Source organism: Lepidochelys kempii, chromosome 1, assembly GCF_965140265.1.
Source record: "Lepidochelys kempii isolate rLepKem1 chromosome 1, rLepKem1.hap2, whole genome shotgun sequence".
NCBI classification, from domain to species: Eukaryota; Metazoa; Chordata; order Testudines; family Cheloniidae; genus Lepidochelys; species Lepidochelys kempii.
In genome coordinates, this window is record NC_133256.1 from 166,253,124 (window position 1) to 166,265,220 (window position 12,097).

At 36.5% G+C, this 12,097-nt stretch overlaps 1 protein-coding gene across 3 annotated transcripts in view; it reads right to left on the reverse strand.

Annotated features, from left to right (window-relative positions):
* USP16 (ubiquitin specific peptidase 16) overlaps nucleotides 1-12,097 on the reverse strand; it is a 23,830-nt gene continuing 11,733 nt past the window's right edge. The window contains exons 3-14 of one of the 3 annotated variants that reach the window (XM_073362911.1): nucleotides 10,616-10,708; nucleotides 9,661-9,791; nucleotides 9,181-9,268; nucleotides 8,076-8,151; nucleotides 7,487-7,578; nucleotides 6,737-6,793; nucleotides 5,213-5,386; nucleotides 3,900-4,566; nucleotides 3,109-3,203; nucleotides 1,765-1,851; nucleotides 732-888; nucleotides 1-609 (exon numbers count right to left, since the gene is read on the reverse strand). In XM_073362911.1, coding sequence (XP_073219012.1) covers nucleotides 488-609; nucleotides 732-888; nucleotides 1,765-1,851; nucleotides 3,109-3,203; nucleotides 3,900-4,566; nucleotides 5,213-5,386; nucleotides 6,737-6,793; nucleotides 7,487-7,578; nucleotides 8,076-8,151; nucleotides 9,181-9,268; nucleotides 9,661-9,791; nucleotides 10,616-10,708 — 1,839 coding nt within the window. In that variant the 3' untranslated portion in view covers nucleotides 1-487. The remainder of the gene's footprint in view (nucleotides 610-731; nucleotides 889-1,764; nucleotides 1,852-3,108; nucleotides 3,204-3,899; nucleotides 4,567-5,212; nucleotides 5,387-6,736; nucleotides 6,794-7,486; nucleotides 7,579-8,075; nucleotides 8,152-9,180; nucleotides 9,269-9,660; nucleotides 9,792-10,615; nucleotides 10,709-12,097) is intronic. The other 2 variants (XM_073362901.1, XM_073362891.1) reach the window with 2 other exon arrangements.

Consider the following 12,097-nt stretch of genomic DNA (forward strand, 5'->3'; position numbering starts at 1 on the left):
AACCTATTACCTAACCCAACTTGTCCCTACAAAGAGGAGTTTTGTTCTATACCCCAACATTCTAGAATATAAATAGCTACATGCAGTTAGTTAATGAGGCCCTTTTAAAAAATTCTAGCAGTGTCTTAAAGAATTAAATGCAGGAAAGTTTCTGGAGAGTCAAACACCACTCAAAACAATTAATATGAGAAATGTGTTCATTGCCAGAAGTAATTGTTCATAGCAGTCAAATAAATGGTTCAGACCTGAAGTTATGTTATGGAAAAAGACAAAATAGCTTTTTATTTAAAAGCAATGGAACTATTAGAAAAGTATAAATTAATATTTCATCTGCCAGTATTTCTAGGAAACATGAGATTTCTGTGGTAGACAGTTTTAAGTCTAATTGAACATGATTTAGACGTTATTTTTCTCTGATTTAACATTTCTTTATTTTAAGATATTTAAAAACCATAAAGTATTGTGTGAGGAATGCATCCCAGGTTAGTTATAGCAGTCGTTCGTAGAACAGGAGATAAGCTTGTGACTTCAGCACTTTAGATACAGCCACGGGTTGCACATGGGTATCACTGATGTGAAACCACTGTCCCGCTGATTCAGCTTCTAAAGCTGTTAAAAAAAAAAAAAAAAAATCTTAAAAGTAGTGCTGAAGCAGAAATGTCACAGGTTACCACCAGTTAGAGAAATTCCATTTAAGATTGGACTGTTGTAAAAATACCGGTGACGCTTACCTTGGGGAATTTCTCCACAGAGGACAAGATCAGAAAGATGGTTTCTCACAGTTCTCATCTTGGCATAGGCAGTATAGTGTCCAGACCTCATTGTGCCACTATGTTCAACCACCCCATAGAGAGAGTACAATACTCTTGTATTCCCTTCAGCAATGTTCTGTGAAGTGACAATTTTGTTATAGTATCAGTGTAGTAAGATAATGAGAGCTAAGCTAGCTGAAATGTCAGCCTTTCACACCAGTCTGCTCTGATTCCATTGTTCTGTACTAAGTCAGTTCTGATTCTGCTTGTCAGTATAGAAGCAATGTGTTAATGACAATGGATATGACCAATGTTTAAAATTTGAAGTATGCTACAGCAGAGCTTAATTGTACTTACATATAGTCTATCATATATTGCCATATGATGTGGTCAGTGAAGTTCTGAGATATGGTATGTGGAGATTCTGATTAATGGCTGACTGTTTTGAGAACATACCAAAACAGTTTTCAAAAAACAAACATCTCTTGCTGTAAGGGTTGACCCATAGGCACCGACTTCCCCTCTGCCCAGTGGGTACTCCCCCACCCGTGCACCACCTCTGGCCCTGTCCCTGCACCGCCCTCACCCCACCCCATTCCACCCGTTCCCTAAAGTCCCTGCCCCACCCTGCCTTTTCCCACCCCAGCCCCGCTGCCTTCCCGCCCCCATTCCCCCAAGTCCCCACCCATGCCCTGCCTCTTCTCCACCTCCTCCCGTGAGCGCACCACGTTCCCACTCTTCCCCCTCCCTCCTGGAAAGTCCTAGGCACCGTCAAACAGCTGCTTGGCGGCGAGCAGGAAGTACTGGGAGGGAGGGAGAGGGGGAGGAGCGGGGACTCAGCACACTCAGGGGAGGAAGAGGCGGCAAGGAGGGGGTGGAGGTGGGAGGAACTTGGCTGTTGGTGGGTGTGAAGCACCCTCTAATATTTCCCCCTGGAGCATCCACAGAGTCGGCGCCTATGGGTTGACTGGTCCAACTATCTGAAAAAGAATTAAAGGATTTTTTTACTTGCCTTGCATTTAGTTGCACAGAAAGGAGCCAAGTCTATCACTTCTGGAAACTTTATGTGTTTGTTAACTTTTCGTAGATTAAATCCCGCCTAGAAATAAGATAGAAATGAAGAAACACAAACAGGGCTTTAAATCTTCACATATATAAACAGGTGATACATGTTTGTTCTTAAAAGGTTACAAGTTTAGTTATTTAAAAAAATTCCAAAAAGACTTAAAAGATTCATTTTAGAGCACAACCAACCTTTGGATGGAAAACAAAGTTGGGGGGTAGGGAAGAGGAAAGACAAACTATTACATCCGACAGTAATGCTTTTCAGTTCTTTATGGCCATGTTCCAAATTTCCTTCTGTTTATGGTTTCTCTACACATTTCTCTGGAGCATAGGGCTACATGGCTGTTTAATTTACAGATTTAGCATGTCTTGGCATCAATGACAATAGCAGTACAGTTATAAGAAAAGTATACTTTTCAAAGTTCTGGTTGGAGGACCCCTCTGATCCATTGCTAAAGACAATGCAGAATGGTTGTTTATACTATATTCTCCAGCCTGGTTTTAAAAGTCTCAAGTGATGAGCCTTCAATCACTTCCATTCAAATGCTATTCTACAGCTCAATAGGTACTATTGTTGAATATAAAGAAAAGCTTCCCCAGCTTCCTTCCTTTAATTTAATCACAAATGTATCCCACTGGATCATCTTACACAATTCCTCACTCCCTGGAGTTTCAGCTACTTAGACAGTTATATCCCTTCTTGATTGTTTGGCCAGGGTGCATTATGTAATTAATAATTTTAAACTTTTCAGTCAATCCTTTCTGATATTCATTTCCCCCTTATTTCTCTCTAGTTTATTGCTGTTTTTCTGATACTGAAGAGCCCTAAACTGAAAGCTCTGTATATTCTCACCCTTCAAAAATTGCAAGCTTGTATCTAATTTACTGCCCGCAACCAGCACTTAGATGTCTTTTAGCTGTACTGCTTTCTATTTATGTATTTCTTGGAGTGAATCTCTGTTGCAGATCATCCTTCTCCATATTTAGTGAGTTTGTTTTTCAGCGTGAGTCAATTTATTTTTGTCTGTATTTCTTAATTTTGCATTCCTGGTAGGTAAGTTGTTTTAATAAATGTCTTTTTGCTAAAAGAACTCAAGAGTTCTAAGAACTATTACAGTCAGCAAGAGTAGCAGGAATGAATGCATCAGGAAGATTTCTCAAATTACTTCTAAAGTTATAGAAAGAATAGTAGTTAATGGAACAAATTTATAGGGAAGTCAAGATCCTTTAACTTCCATGGGTTATTACTATATACAATTTTAAAATACAAGAGTTAACCAGTTAACAATACCTGTTGAAATCTCTTTAAGTGAAGTGTTAAAATTGGAGGAGCAAGAGAAATTAACATTTGCTTTTTGGCATTAGTGTAAACGTGCTTCTTCTCACCTAAAGGAAAGAGAAAGCACCATTGGTTAGATAGTCAAGAATAATGCAATAACTTAACATCTAAAATTTTTCTAATATGAAAGTGAGTGAAATCACGTACTAGGACTGGAAACAATTTATGTCATCCATCATTATAATATGTTTAAGACACTGATGATTTCCCTTCAAAATTATAAAGGTTTATAAGCTGCCATCTTCATGATGGTCCTAGTTCAAGAAATTAACTAGTGTATATCAAATCACCACATCAGCAGCTTGAATAGGGTGAGTTTTAACACTAATTTCTAGGACTTCTACAGAATTACATGCTGAATGGTGCTTTTGTTAATCTGTTGGGCAAATTTCTGCATGTTTTCCTCCTATGGCTTATGTGCTACAGTAACTAAAAGTTTACATTTAAAGAGTTAAAAAAATTGTTTCATGTTCCATCCTACTATAGAGCCAGACTGTGAGCCCCCTTGCTCTACACTGGTGGTAACTTACAAGTAGTTCCATTGAAGACCATGGGGCTACTCATGAGTAAGCGCTCACTAATAGGAGAAAGGGGTTCAGTCTGGCCCGTAAATACTGGGTATCAATAGATCCAAGAGAAACTACCCATGCAAACCTGTTTAAAAACAAAGAGAATGAAGATAGCAGATATGGACAGATTCAGAGTTGGTTTTCTAGTTCGTAAGTAAAACTTAATTGGCATACTTTTTCCACTAGTCTTTGGTCCATAACGTCTTTGTGTACATACATCACAGAGCAATTTATTGATCTCACTGAGTTTCTCATTACGAGTGAACTGATATAAACAATGAAGGATTGAACCTTCTTCTATGTTTAGGTCTTCCCTGTTTGCAAGAGTACAAAATGCAGTTTCTGGGTCCTCATTCACCACCTCATATGTCTTTAACTCAGCCATATGAAGGTCATCCAAGATATCCATATCAGAGTCAGTAACAACATCTAAGTGTAATTTTTCTAAATTAGTAGCAAGTTCTTCCTCTTCCCCATGATCATCTTCTTTAACAGATAGATTGTCAAGTTCACTAATACATTCAGTAGTAGAAACTAAGCCTTTCATAGCAACATCCATATTGGTTTCATTATCTTCATATTCTTGTTCTGGATTTTCTATACTTTCATGGGCACTATGTACATCTGTAGTGGTCTCTTGATTATTTAAATCTTTCTGATTTATGCAAAGTTCTTCACACTGACTGGAAGATTCTTCCTCTTTCTTCAGGTCAGTGACATCAGAGTTTATTTCTTCCTTTGTTTCTTTATCTTCCTTCACATTTTCTTCAGGCTGTTCCACAGAACATACATTGGTTATCTGAAGCACCTTTCCTTGAATTTTTTGCTGCCGACGCTGGTTCTACAAATAAAAATATGCAGTGTACTGTACAATATTGTATAAAAGCAGAGAAAAAGTTGCAGTATTTTTATCTGCTATGCACCATTTATTTAGGAAATACCTCAATACTTTAAGCAACAGGAATTGCCATTTAAAGAGGGAATGATCTAATTTAGCAATCATAAAAATTAGAAAGCATCAACTCAAAAGGATTATGGCCAGTATCACTCTCACTCAACTAATCAGATGCAGTCCCCCCCCACACTTCCAATTAGAATACCCTTCCTGGGTAAATCTGAATTTCTTTTATGTCCCCAAAATGTTTTTCTTGCCTATATTCCTTCAGAACCATCTAAGTGCTGTTACTGATCAGTGAAAAGCCTTCTGATGTATGTTAATGCTGTTTTAGTCAGGCAACATATGACTAACTAGTTCAGCAGTTCTGGGAATATTAACTAGTGTTGTATTAGGAAAGCAGGCAACAGAAAATATATACAACTTCACAACAGGTAAAATAAGATATTTGCACTTGAGTGGGGAGAAATTGTTAGTTGTTCCCTTGAAAATGATCATCCTACACATAAAAGTGGACTAAACAAAATGTCTAGCATTTTATCTTAAGCCTAGTGTGAAAGTGCCTAATATTTATTTTTGCATCATAACCAACCTTGGCTTGCTTTTTGGCCTGTTTCTTTGCTTTCTTCTGCAGGTGCTTACTTACACCAGGATTATCACCCCTTTCCTTCATATAACTGTCACTGTCTTTATCCTCTTCACCATCTTCATCCTCCTTTTCCTTCATCTTTTTAACATTTTTCTCATTTGAACTTTTCTTAACACTCTAAAAATCAAAACCACCAAACAAACAAACATGGTGCCACCATCATAGTTTCAAAGACAAAGACTTCAGATTAAAGATTTAATTTAATATCAATTATGTTATTTTGAAAAGAAAAAAAAAACAACATCCCAAAATAAAATTGCAAAGAAATTGGCATATTATTGAGAATTTTCAAATTAAGCTGATGACTTTTTAGGTATTGTAACAAAACATTTACACACACACACACACACACACTCTAAGAGCCTGATTCCGCTGCTCTTACGCTTACTGAGTAGTACCTTACTCCACAAGCAATCCCACCGAAATCTATGCTTGCTGAGTACAATACTACTCACTGAGAGTCAGGGTGCCAGAACCAAGCCATAAACAGTTAAAGATGGAACTTAACGTTCAGGTTTACTGATATGAATCTCACTGAATCCACAAAAGAAATATTTTAGATAGTTTAGAATGACTTCAATAAATAGGTAGTAAGTGTTTGCAGGATCAGGCCCTCTAGTTGCTTTTATTAATATGAAAAAAGGCCAGTTCAATGCAGGAGCATTTTATCCAAGCACCCTTTGGATGAAATATATATATATTTTAAGTTTCTTCCCTTAGTAATTTTGTTTTTTTTCCTGTAGTACTACTTACATGTATTAAATACAAATATTAAAGATGAAAGGAGATAATGTGTGTGCTGATGGCAAAAATGAAACAGATATAAATCTAAAACAGTTCAAATATTTTTTAGATTGATCAGTTAAATAAATGCATTTACACATTAGCTGCTCGAACCATATGTCTCTTCACCTTGAGAATATTTGAAAAGGCTCTGAATATCAGCATTAGATAGGAAGCCTCCATTACTGTTCCCAATGCAGTAAATAGACAGGAACTTAATATCTGAAGAGTCATCTGAGCTATATCAGAGATATATTTCATGAGATCTATTTAAATTTTAGACTCATGACGCTGAAGAATACCTAAATGCTTACCTGAGGTAACGTTCTTTACAAGTCAGCAAACCTTTCAGTGTAGCAGATCTTTTCTCTGACCAAGACACTAACTAATGATAGGAAGATTAGCTGACAAGGCAGTAAAATCACTAATGCCCTGTCTACAGTAGCATTTCCAACCATCAGATAATCTTCAAAGAGGGCTTGTGTATCCAGAACCTATAGGGCTTACCTTAAGGAAATGCATTGTCATTCTCTATCATTTTATTGTGCAACTTTATTAGGTAAGATTATTGAAGATAATCACCTTTTGCGATTATTTATTTTTAAAAATGTCCTCTCTAAGATCCAACGAACAGAACTGCACACCAAAACAGAATATAAAAAAACCCAAACCTCTTATTCTTACCTGATCATCTAACACAGGCAGTGACAAATCAAGGAAAGACTCGTGGACCAAGGACACCTTAAGCAAACAGATTTTACTTAATATCATTAGAGAAACTTTGTTTTTCTTACAAGTCTAAACATAAATTAGAAGCTAGCACTCCCCTATTGATGTAATGGGGGCAGGAGAGAAGGGTTCATCATTTCTTGAAGTGTGGTCATTTATTTATATGCCTATCTATGGACTTAAGCTCTTAACTTTAGGCACTCAAAAAACAAAAAAAAAATGTCCTGGCTTAGATTTTTTTGAATGTAGCATCTTTGCCATTTATTTCCCTTCTCTTTTGCCTGTTTCTGGGATTGCACCCAATGCATGCTCTTACTTGCACATACAAATATAAACAGTCATAAAATTTACATTTACAAAACAGGAAAACCATGAACCAAAACCAGCATCCCTACTAAATCTCGTAACTCAAGATCCCTGCAGTTTTTCAGAAGAGAAAATTCCACACAATCCTCTCCAAGCATTCAGTTCTCATCCCCCCCATCAAGTCCTGAGAGTACAGATGAGATTTGCAGTACAGGTGAACAGTTATTTCTATCAAATTTTTACCTTTTGAGAAACCTGCAGCTCCTGCTGCCAAGTTTTCTTCATTTCAGAAATTCCCATCTAATACATCTTATTTCTATATATATTACTACTTGTTTCTTCTGTGCACAAGTCTTATACACAGTGTTTTAGACTATACCAAGCAGACCATCTACATACCGTTCTGCACTCCTCACACATGATTGTACTAGTTAATTCTCCACCAAAGAGTCTGTCCACAAAGGTTGGTATTGCCTTTTTCTTTTCATACTCTGAAAATCAGAGAATTCATTCAAATATATAAGTCATATACAATAACTTCACCTGTACATTACTGACCGCTTTGGTTTGATGTTAAGCTGTGTCTAAACAGGGAGGATGCAGTGTAAAGTCTATGGTTTGCATTTGTTGTGCTTTGTGTTTGTTTTCCTAGAGAAAAAAATAAGCTTCACAGATTTTGGGGGGGGGGGGGGGAAACGCGGTGGCACGAAGGTATGGAGAAAGAGAGGAGGATCGAGGCTATTAGAAAAATAGTTTTAAATTGTTTAATTTAAATCAGCATCTTTATAACATTTCTCAGCTGCATCTTTGAATGAGGAGGATGAGCATAAAATTTTTAGACCTGATACTCTAGAAAATATATTAATTTAGAAAATGTATTCTAAATCATGCAACTAAATTGCATTTGAAAATATTTTAAAAATGCATGAGTAATGAATGCACTGTCCAGGTTTCAGTTATCGAAAATAATTTTTAATTGTTCTTTTACCTTTAATTTTCTTTTTTAGCTCTTCATTTTTTTGGTCAGAGTCATTCAATGCCTTAAATATTCCAACACTTACTCGCTGAAAGTTAGAGTAAATAAATATTCCATCATAAGACTTTATTAAACATTGTTTCCTAAATGTGTGTTCAGTTAAGCATTTCAGTTGGACAGAATTCCATATTCACCAATTAAAAATAATTCAGATTAATAAACTATAACCATACTAGGAAAGTAACAAGACTGCACTCTGCAGAAACATGAAATATGTCCCACATTTGGGCTTTTTTTAAAGCCATTGCCAGGTGTTTCAGTTAATGTATTTAGTAGGAAGTCCAAGGAAGAAACAGTCTCCCAACTAAGCCCTGACGCAAACAAACCATAAAACCTCCAGAAGGATCCCTCACCCTACTAAAACAAAATATTTGTTTTATAAAACTCTTGTAGACAACCACCCACCTTCCAAACCAATTGCTTTTAAAGGTGCTTTTACAGTAATATGAGGCCAGCAATTTATTAATATGTACATTTATGAGGGACTTCAGACACCTATTTCAACTTCTTGTTACGTTAATATTAGCCCATTGCTTTCAACATGGGCAGAACTGGGCCCACTGTTTAGTACTCTTGATTCTATTAGTACATCATCATCAAAAGATAGAAAATAACCCAAGATTCACCAGAATGCACTCCTTCAAGACCACAGTTTTATCTAGAGAACAATATTTATCGACTTGTTTTCCCCTCTGTGGCCAGACCCAAGTACAAGCAGCTGGACTCCCTAAATAGCTTCCTTTTATGGATGATTGTTTGGGAAGAGAGAGGATAAAGAAATCCTCTAACTAGCCCTCCTCAATAATCCTAATGTTGATCCCACAATCATGCAAATGACAATGTGGACAAATCAGTTCAGTATTAGCTGGGATGTACTCTAAAAATTCCTTGCAGACCTAACGAAAAGGGCTAAAACTTAAAACAGTTAGCTCTGTTTACAATACACCTAACAATAATAAAAGACATTAAGAAAAAGCTTACTTTGTTTAAGTATACTGATTTTAGCACTTTGTTGAACACCCACACTGTTATATACTACAATGAAATAAGTACTTACTTGGATCTCTTCTGCTCTCATCCCATCCAGTAAATAACGAAGCAATTCCTGACTGTCTTGCTCCTGGTAACCTTTAAACCGTATTGCTCTGTTTAAACAGAATGAGAATGATATAATATATATAAAATTAAAATGTGAATTATTTTCAACTTGTCCACAGAAGACAGAAACAAGTCTCAAGAGCTGATGAAACAGATACCTGTATGTATATGGAAACTTCTGAAAAATATGAAGCTGAGAGGGTAGAAAGTCTCATTTTATATGATTTTTCATTTCACTTTAACTCATTTCTATTTTAGTCTACACCAATGTCTTTGAAAAGTTTATAAATACCATCTGAACCTCTGCTGAGACATGCACGGTGAGAAGTAAATGAAAACGTTTTTTGTTAATAGTAAAAACTGCCCTACTACTACATAATCCAATGTTTCCATTAATTCTTTCAGTCATTATTATAATGCATTATGTGCAGATACTCACTTTTTACAAATCTGAGCAAAGAGTTCTTTAGGAGTGACAGTTCCCTTTTTAGTCTCTTGCATCTCTGAAAGGAACTGACACATAGCTAATGTAAGGGGCCCAGGCTGCTCAAGCTTTATCACCATAGGTTCCTTTTTAAACAAAAACAAAAATCAAGTTTTGTTTTGCATTCTTAATTCAGTCAGAGTTATGGAGTCATTTGAAATTAGTTCAATATTATAAAAATTGAACACTTGTTTTAACTTCCTGAAATATGATCCATTATAAAACATTTAGAAAAAGCCTAATTCTCTGATTTTCTAAATGAAACTACAGGGAATAAGTTAACATAAGGCAGAAATGGTTGAAACATAAGGCAGAATTTCCTCATTACACAGTAGTCTTAGACTCAGCTCACTAAGGATAATGTATTGTTTAATTTCAACTGTGAATGTTCTGGGTTTCTTTGATTTATTTTTAAACAACAACATTTTTGTGTTTGTTCTTGTTTTACAATGCACAAAATAACCCCAAAATACCCTCAATGTTAAGTGTCCGGAGATTTCCTTAGCTTTCATTTAAATTTTCAAAAATGTGTAAGCTCCCGAGTCCCCAGGCTGAAGGAATAGCAGGATCACATCAAAGGGCAGCGGTTATCCTTCCTTTCCAAATTTTAAAATTTCATTGAAAGTGGCATCTGACCAGACCTCACTGATGCCAAAGTTACATGAATAATTTTTTTAATGTAATGGGAATACTTCTATGAATTTACAATATTCAGCATATTAAATCTGCTACTTAACTGTACATCTTGGGTGAACTCCTGACTCCACTGAATTCAATTGCAAAACTCCCACTGACTTTAATGGAGCCAGGACTTAGGTTTTTCCCTAAAATTTCTTCAAAACCCCAAAAAACAACTGACTGTTTTTTTAATGCACCTAAAAAATTACTTTATAAATTGCAGCATACATACTGTTGAAAATTCCAATGGCTCAATGTTAACTGTTGTTCCAGGCATTTTAACCTCCTTCAACAGGTCTCTCAGAAGTGGTGTCTGTGATAAATTCTATAAGAGATCAAAAAAAATCAACTTAACGTCTGGTAATTAGGAAAAGTCAACTACTCATGCAATTAAAAAAAGTGAGTAATGTAGTGGTTACAACATTATTTTTCAACACCTAGAAGTTGAGTGCAAACTACCACATTAGATACAACTGTAGGAAGTTTGAGAAAGTGGGGTTATTTTCACTGAACTCTAAAGTTAAAGAATATTAATTAATAACTTTTTGTTTAAAACATTTAACATTTGAAAGAGTTAGCACTAACCATTTTCAGTTATTTCCTTAATCTCTATACCCTGACTTAGTCTATAGTTCATATTATAGGCAAAACAGATGAGTCATTATAGTGTAATAAATATAACACAGCAAACAGTTTGTACCGGTCACTCACAAGTCTGCCTTTCCACTCCCAACGTGTTTCTGCATATCTCCTCCAAGATTTATCATCAATCATTTTAACTTCATATGGCTAAAACTTCCTGCCCAGCTCTCCTCGTCCTACCACCACCATCGTTCTGTTTGTCACCGAGGTGTGTAAACTGGGGGGCATATTTGACTCCTGCCTCTCTTGCCTCCCACATCCAGACAGTATCTAAATCCTGCCACTTCATAACAGTTCCAAATGTGGGCTAGTGAACAAGGCACTATAGCTTAGTGGCTAGAGCACTGGACTGGGACACAAGAGAACCTGGGTTTTAGTCCTCGCTGTCACTGGCCCGCTGAATGACCTTGGGTAAGTCTCTTTGCATCTGTGGCCCAGTTATAAAATGGGGATAGTAATGCTTACTTCCCTTTGAAAGGCACTTTGAGATATGCTAATAAAAACCACTATATCAGAGCAGCTAAGTTATTGTTACACTTCTAGAACCCTAGTTCAGGCCCTCATCTTTCATTACTACTGCTACCTCCTTTCTGACCTCACTGACACACATTACACCCCCCCGACCCTCCCCCCAGTCCATTCAAGAGGTTGTTCTGGTCACATACCCACCTTTCTGTGCCCTTATTTTGGCTTCCTATTCACCATTATCAAATTCAGGCTTCTAATACTCACCATGAGGACCATTCACAACTCTGCAGCTGTTCCCCTTCAGTTATTTGCTCTTATTGTGTTGTTCTTCTCTCCCAACCACTACACATGACCAGCCTTGAATGTCAATTTGTCTGCTTCTCCCACAAATGACCACTTGCTTCCATGTGGAACAGGAATATCACCTTTCCCTCAAGACCCATTTCTGCTGCGCTGCCTATAAATGATGGCTAGGTACTGTAGACATCAGGTATCGGAGATTTAAGAGAAAAGTAGACTTATAATTTGAAAATTCTTAAATTCTTAAATCTCCTATACCTGATGTCCACAGTACCTATGTGATCTTCTTTCATCAACCTAAGTA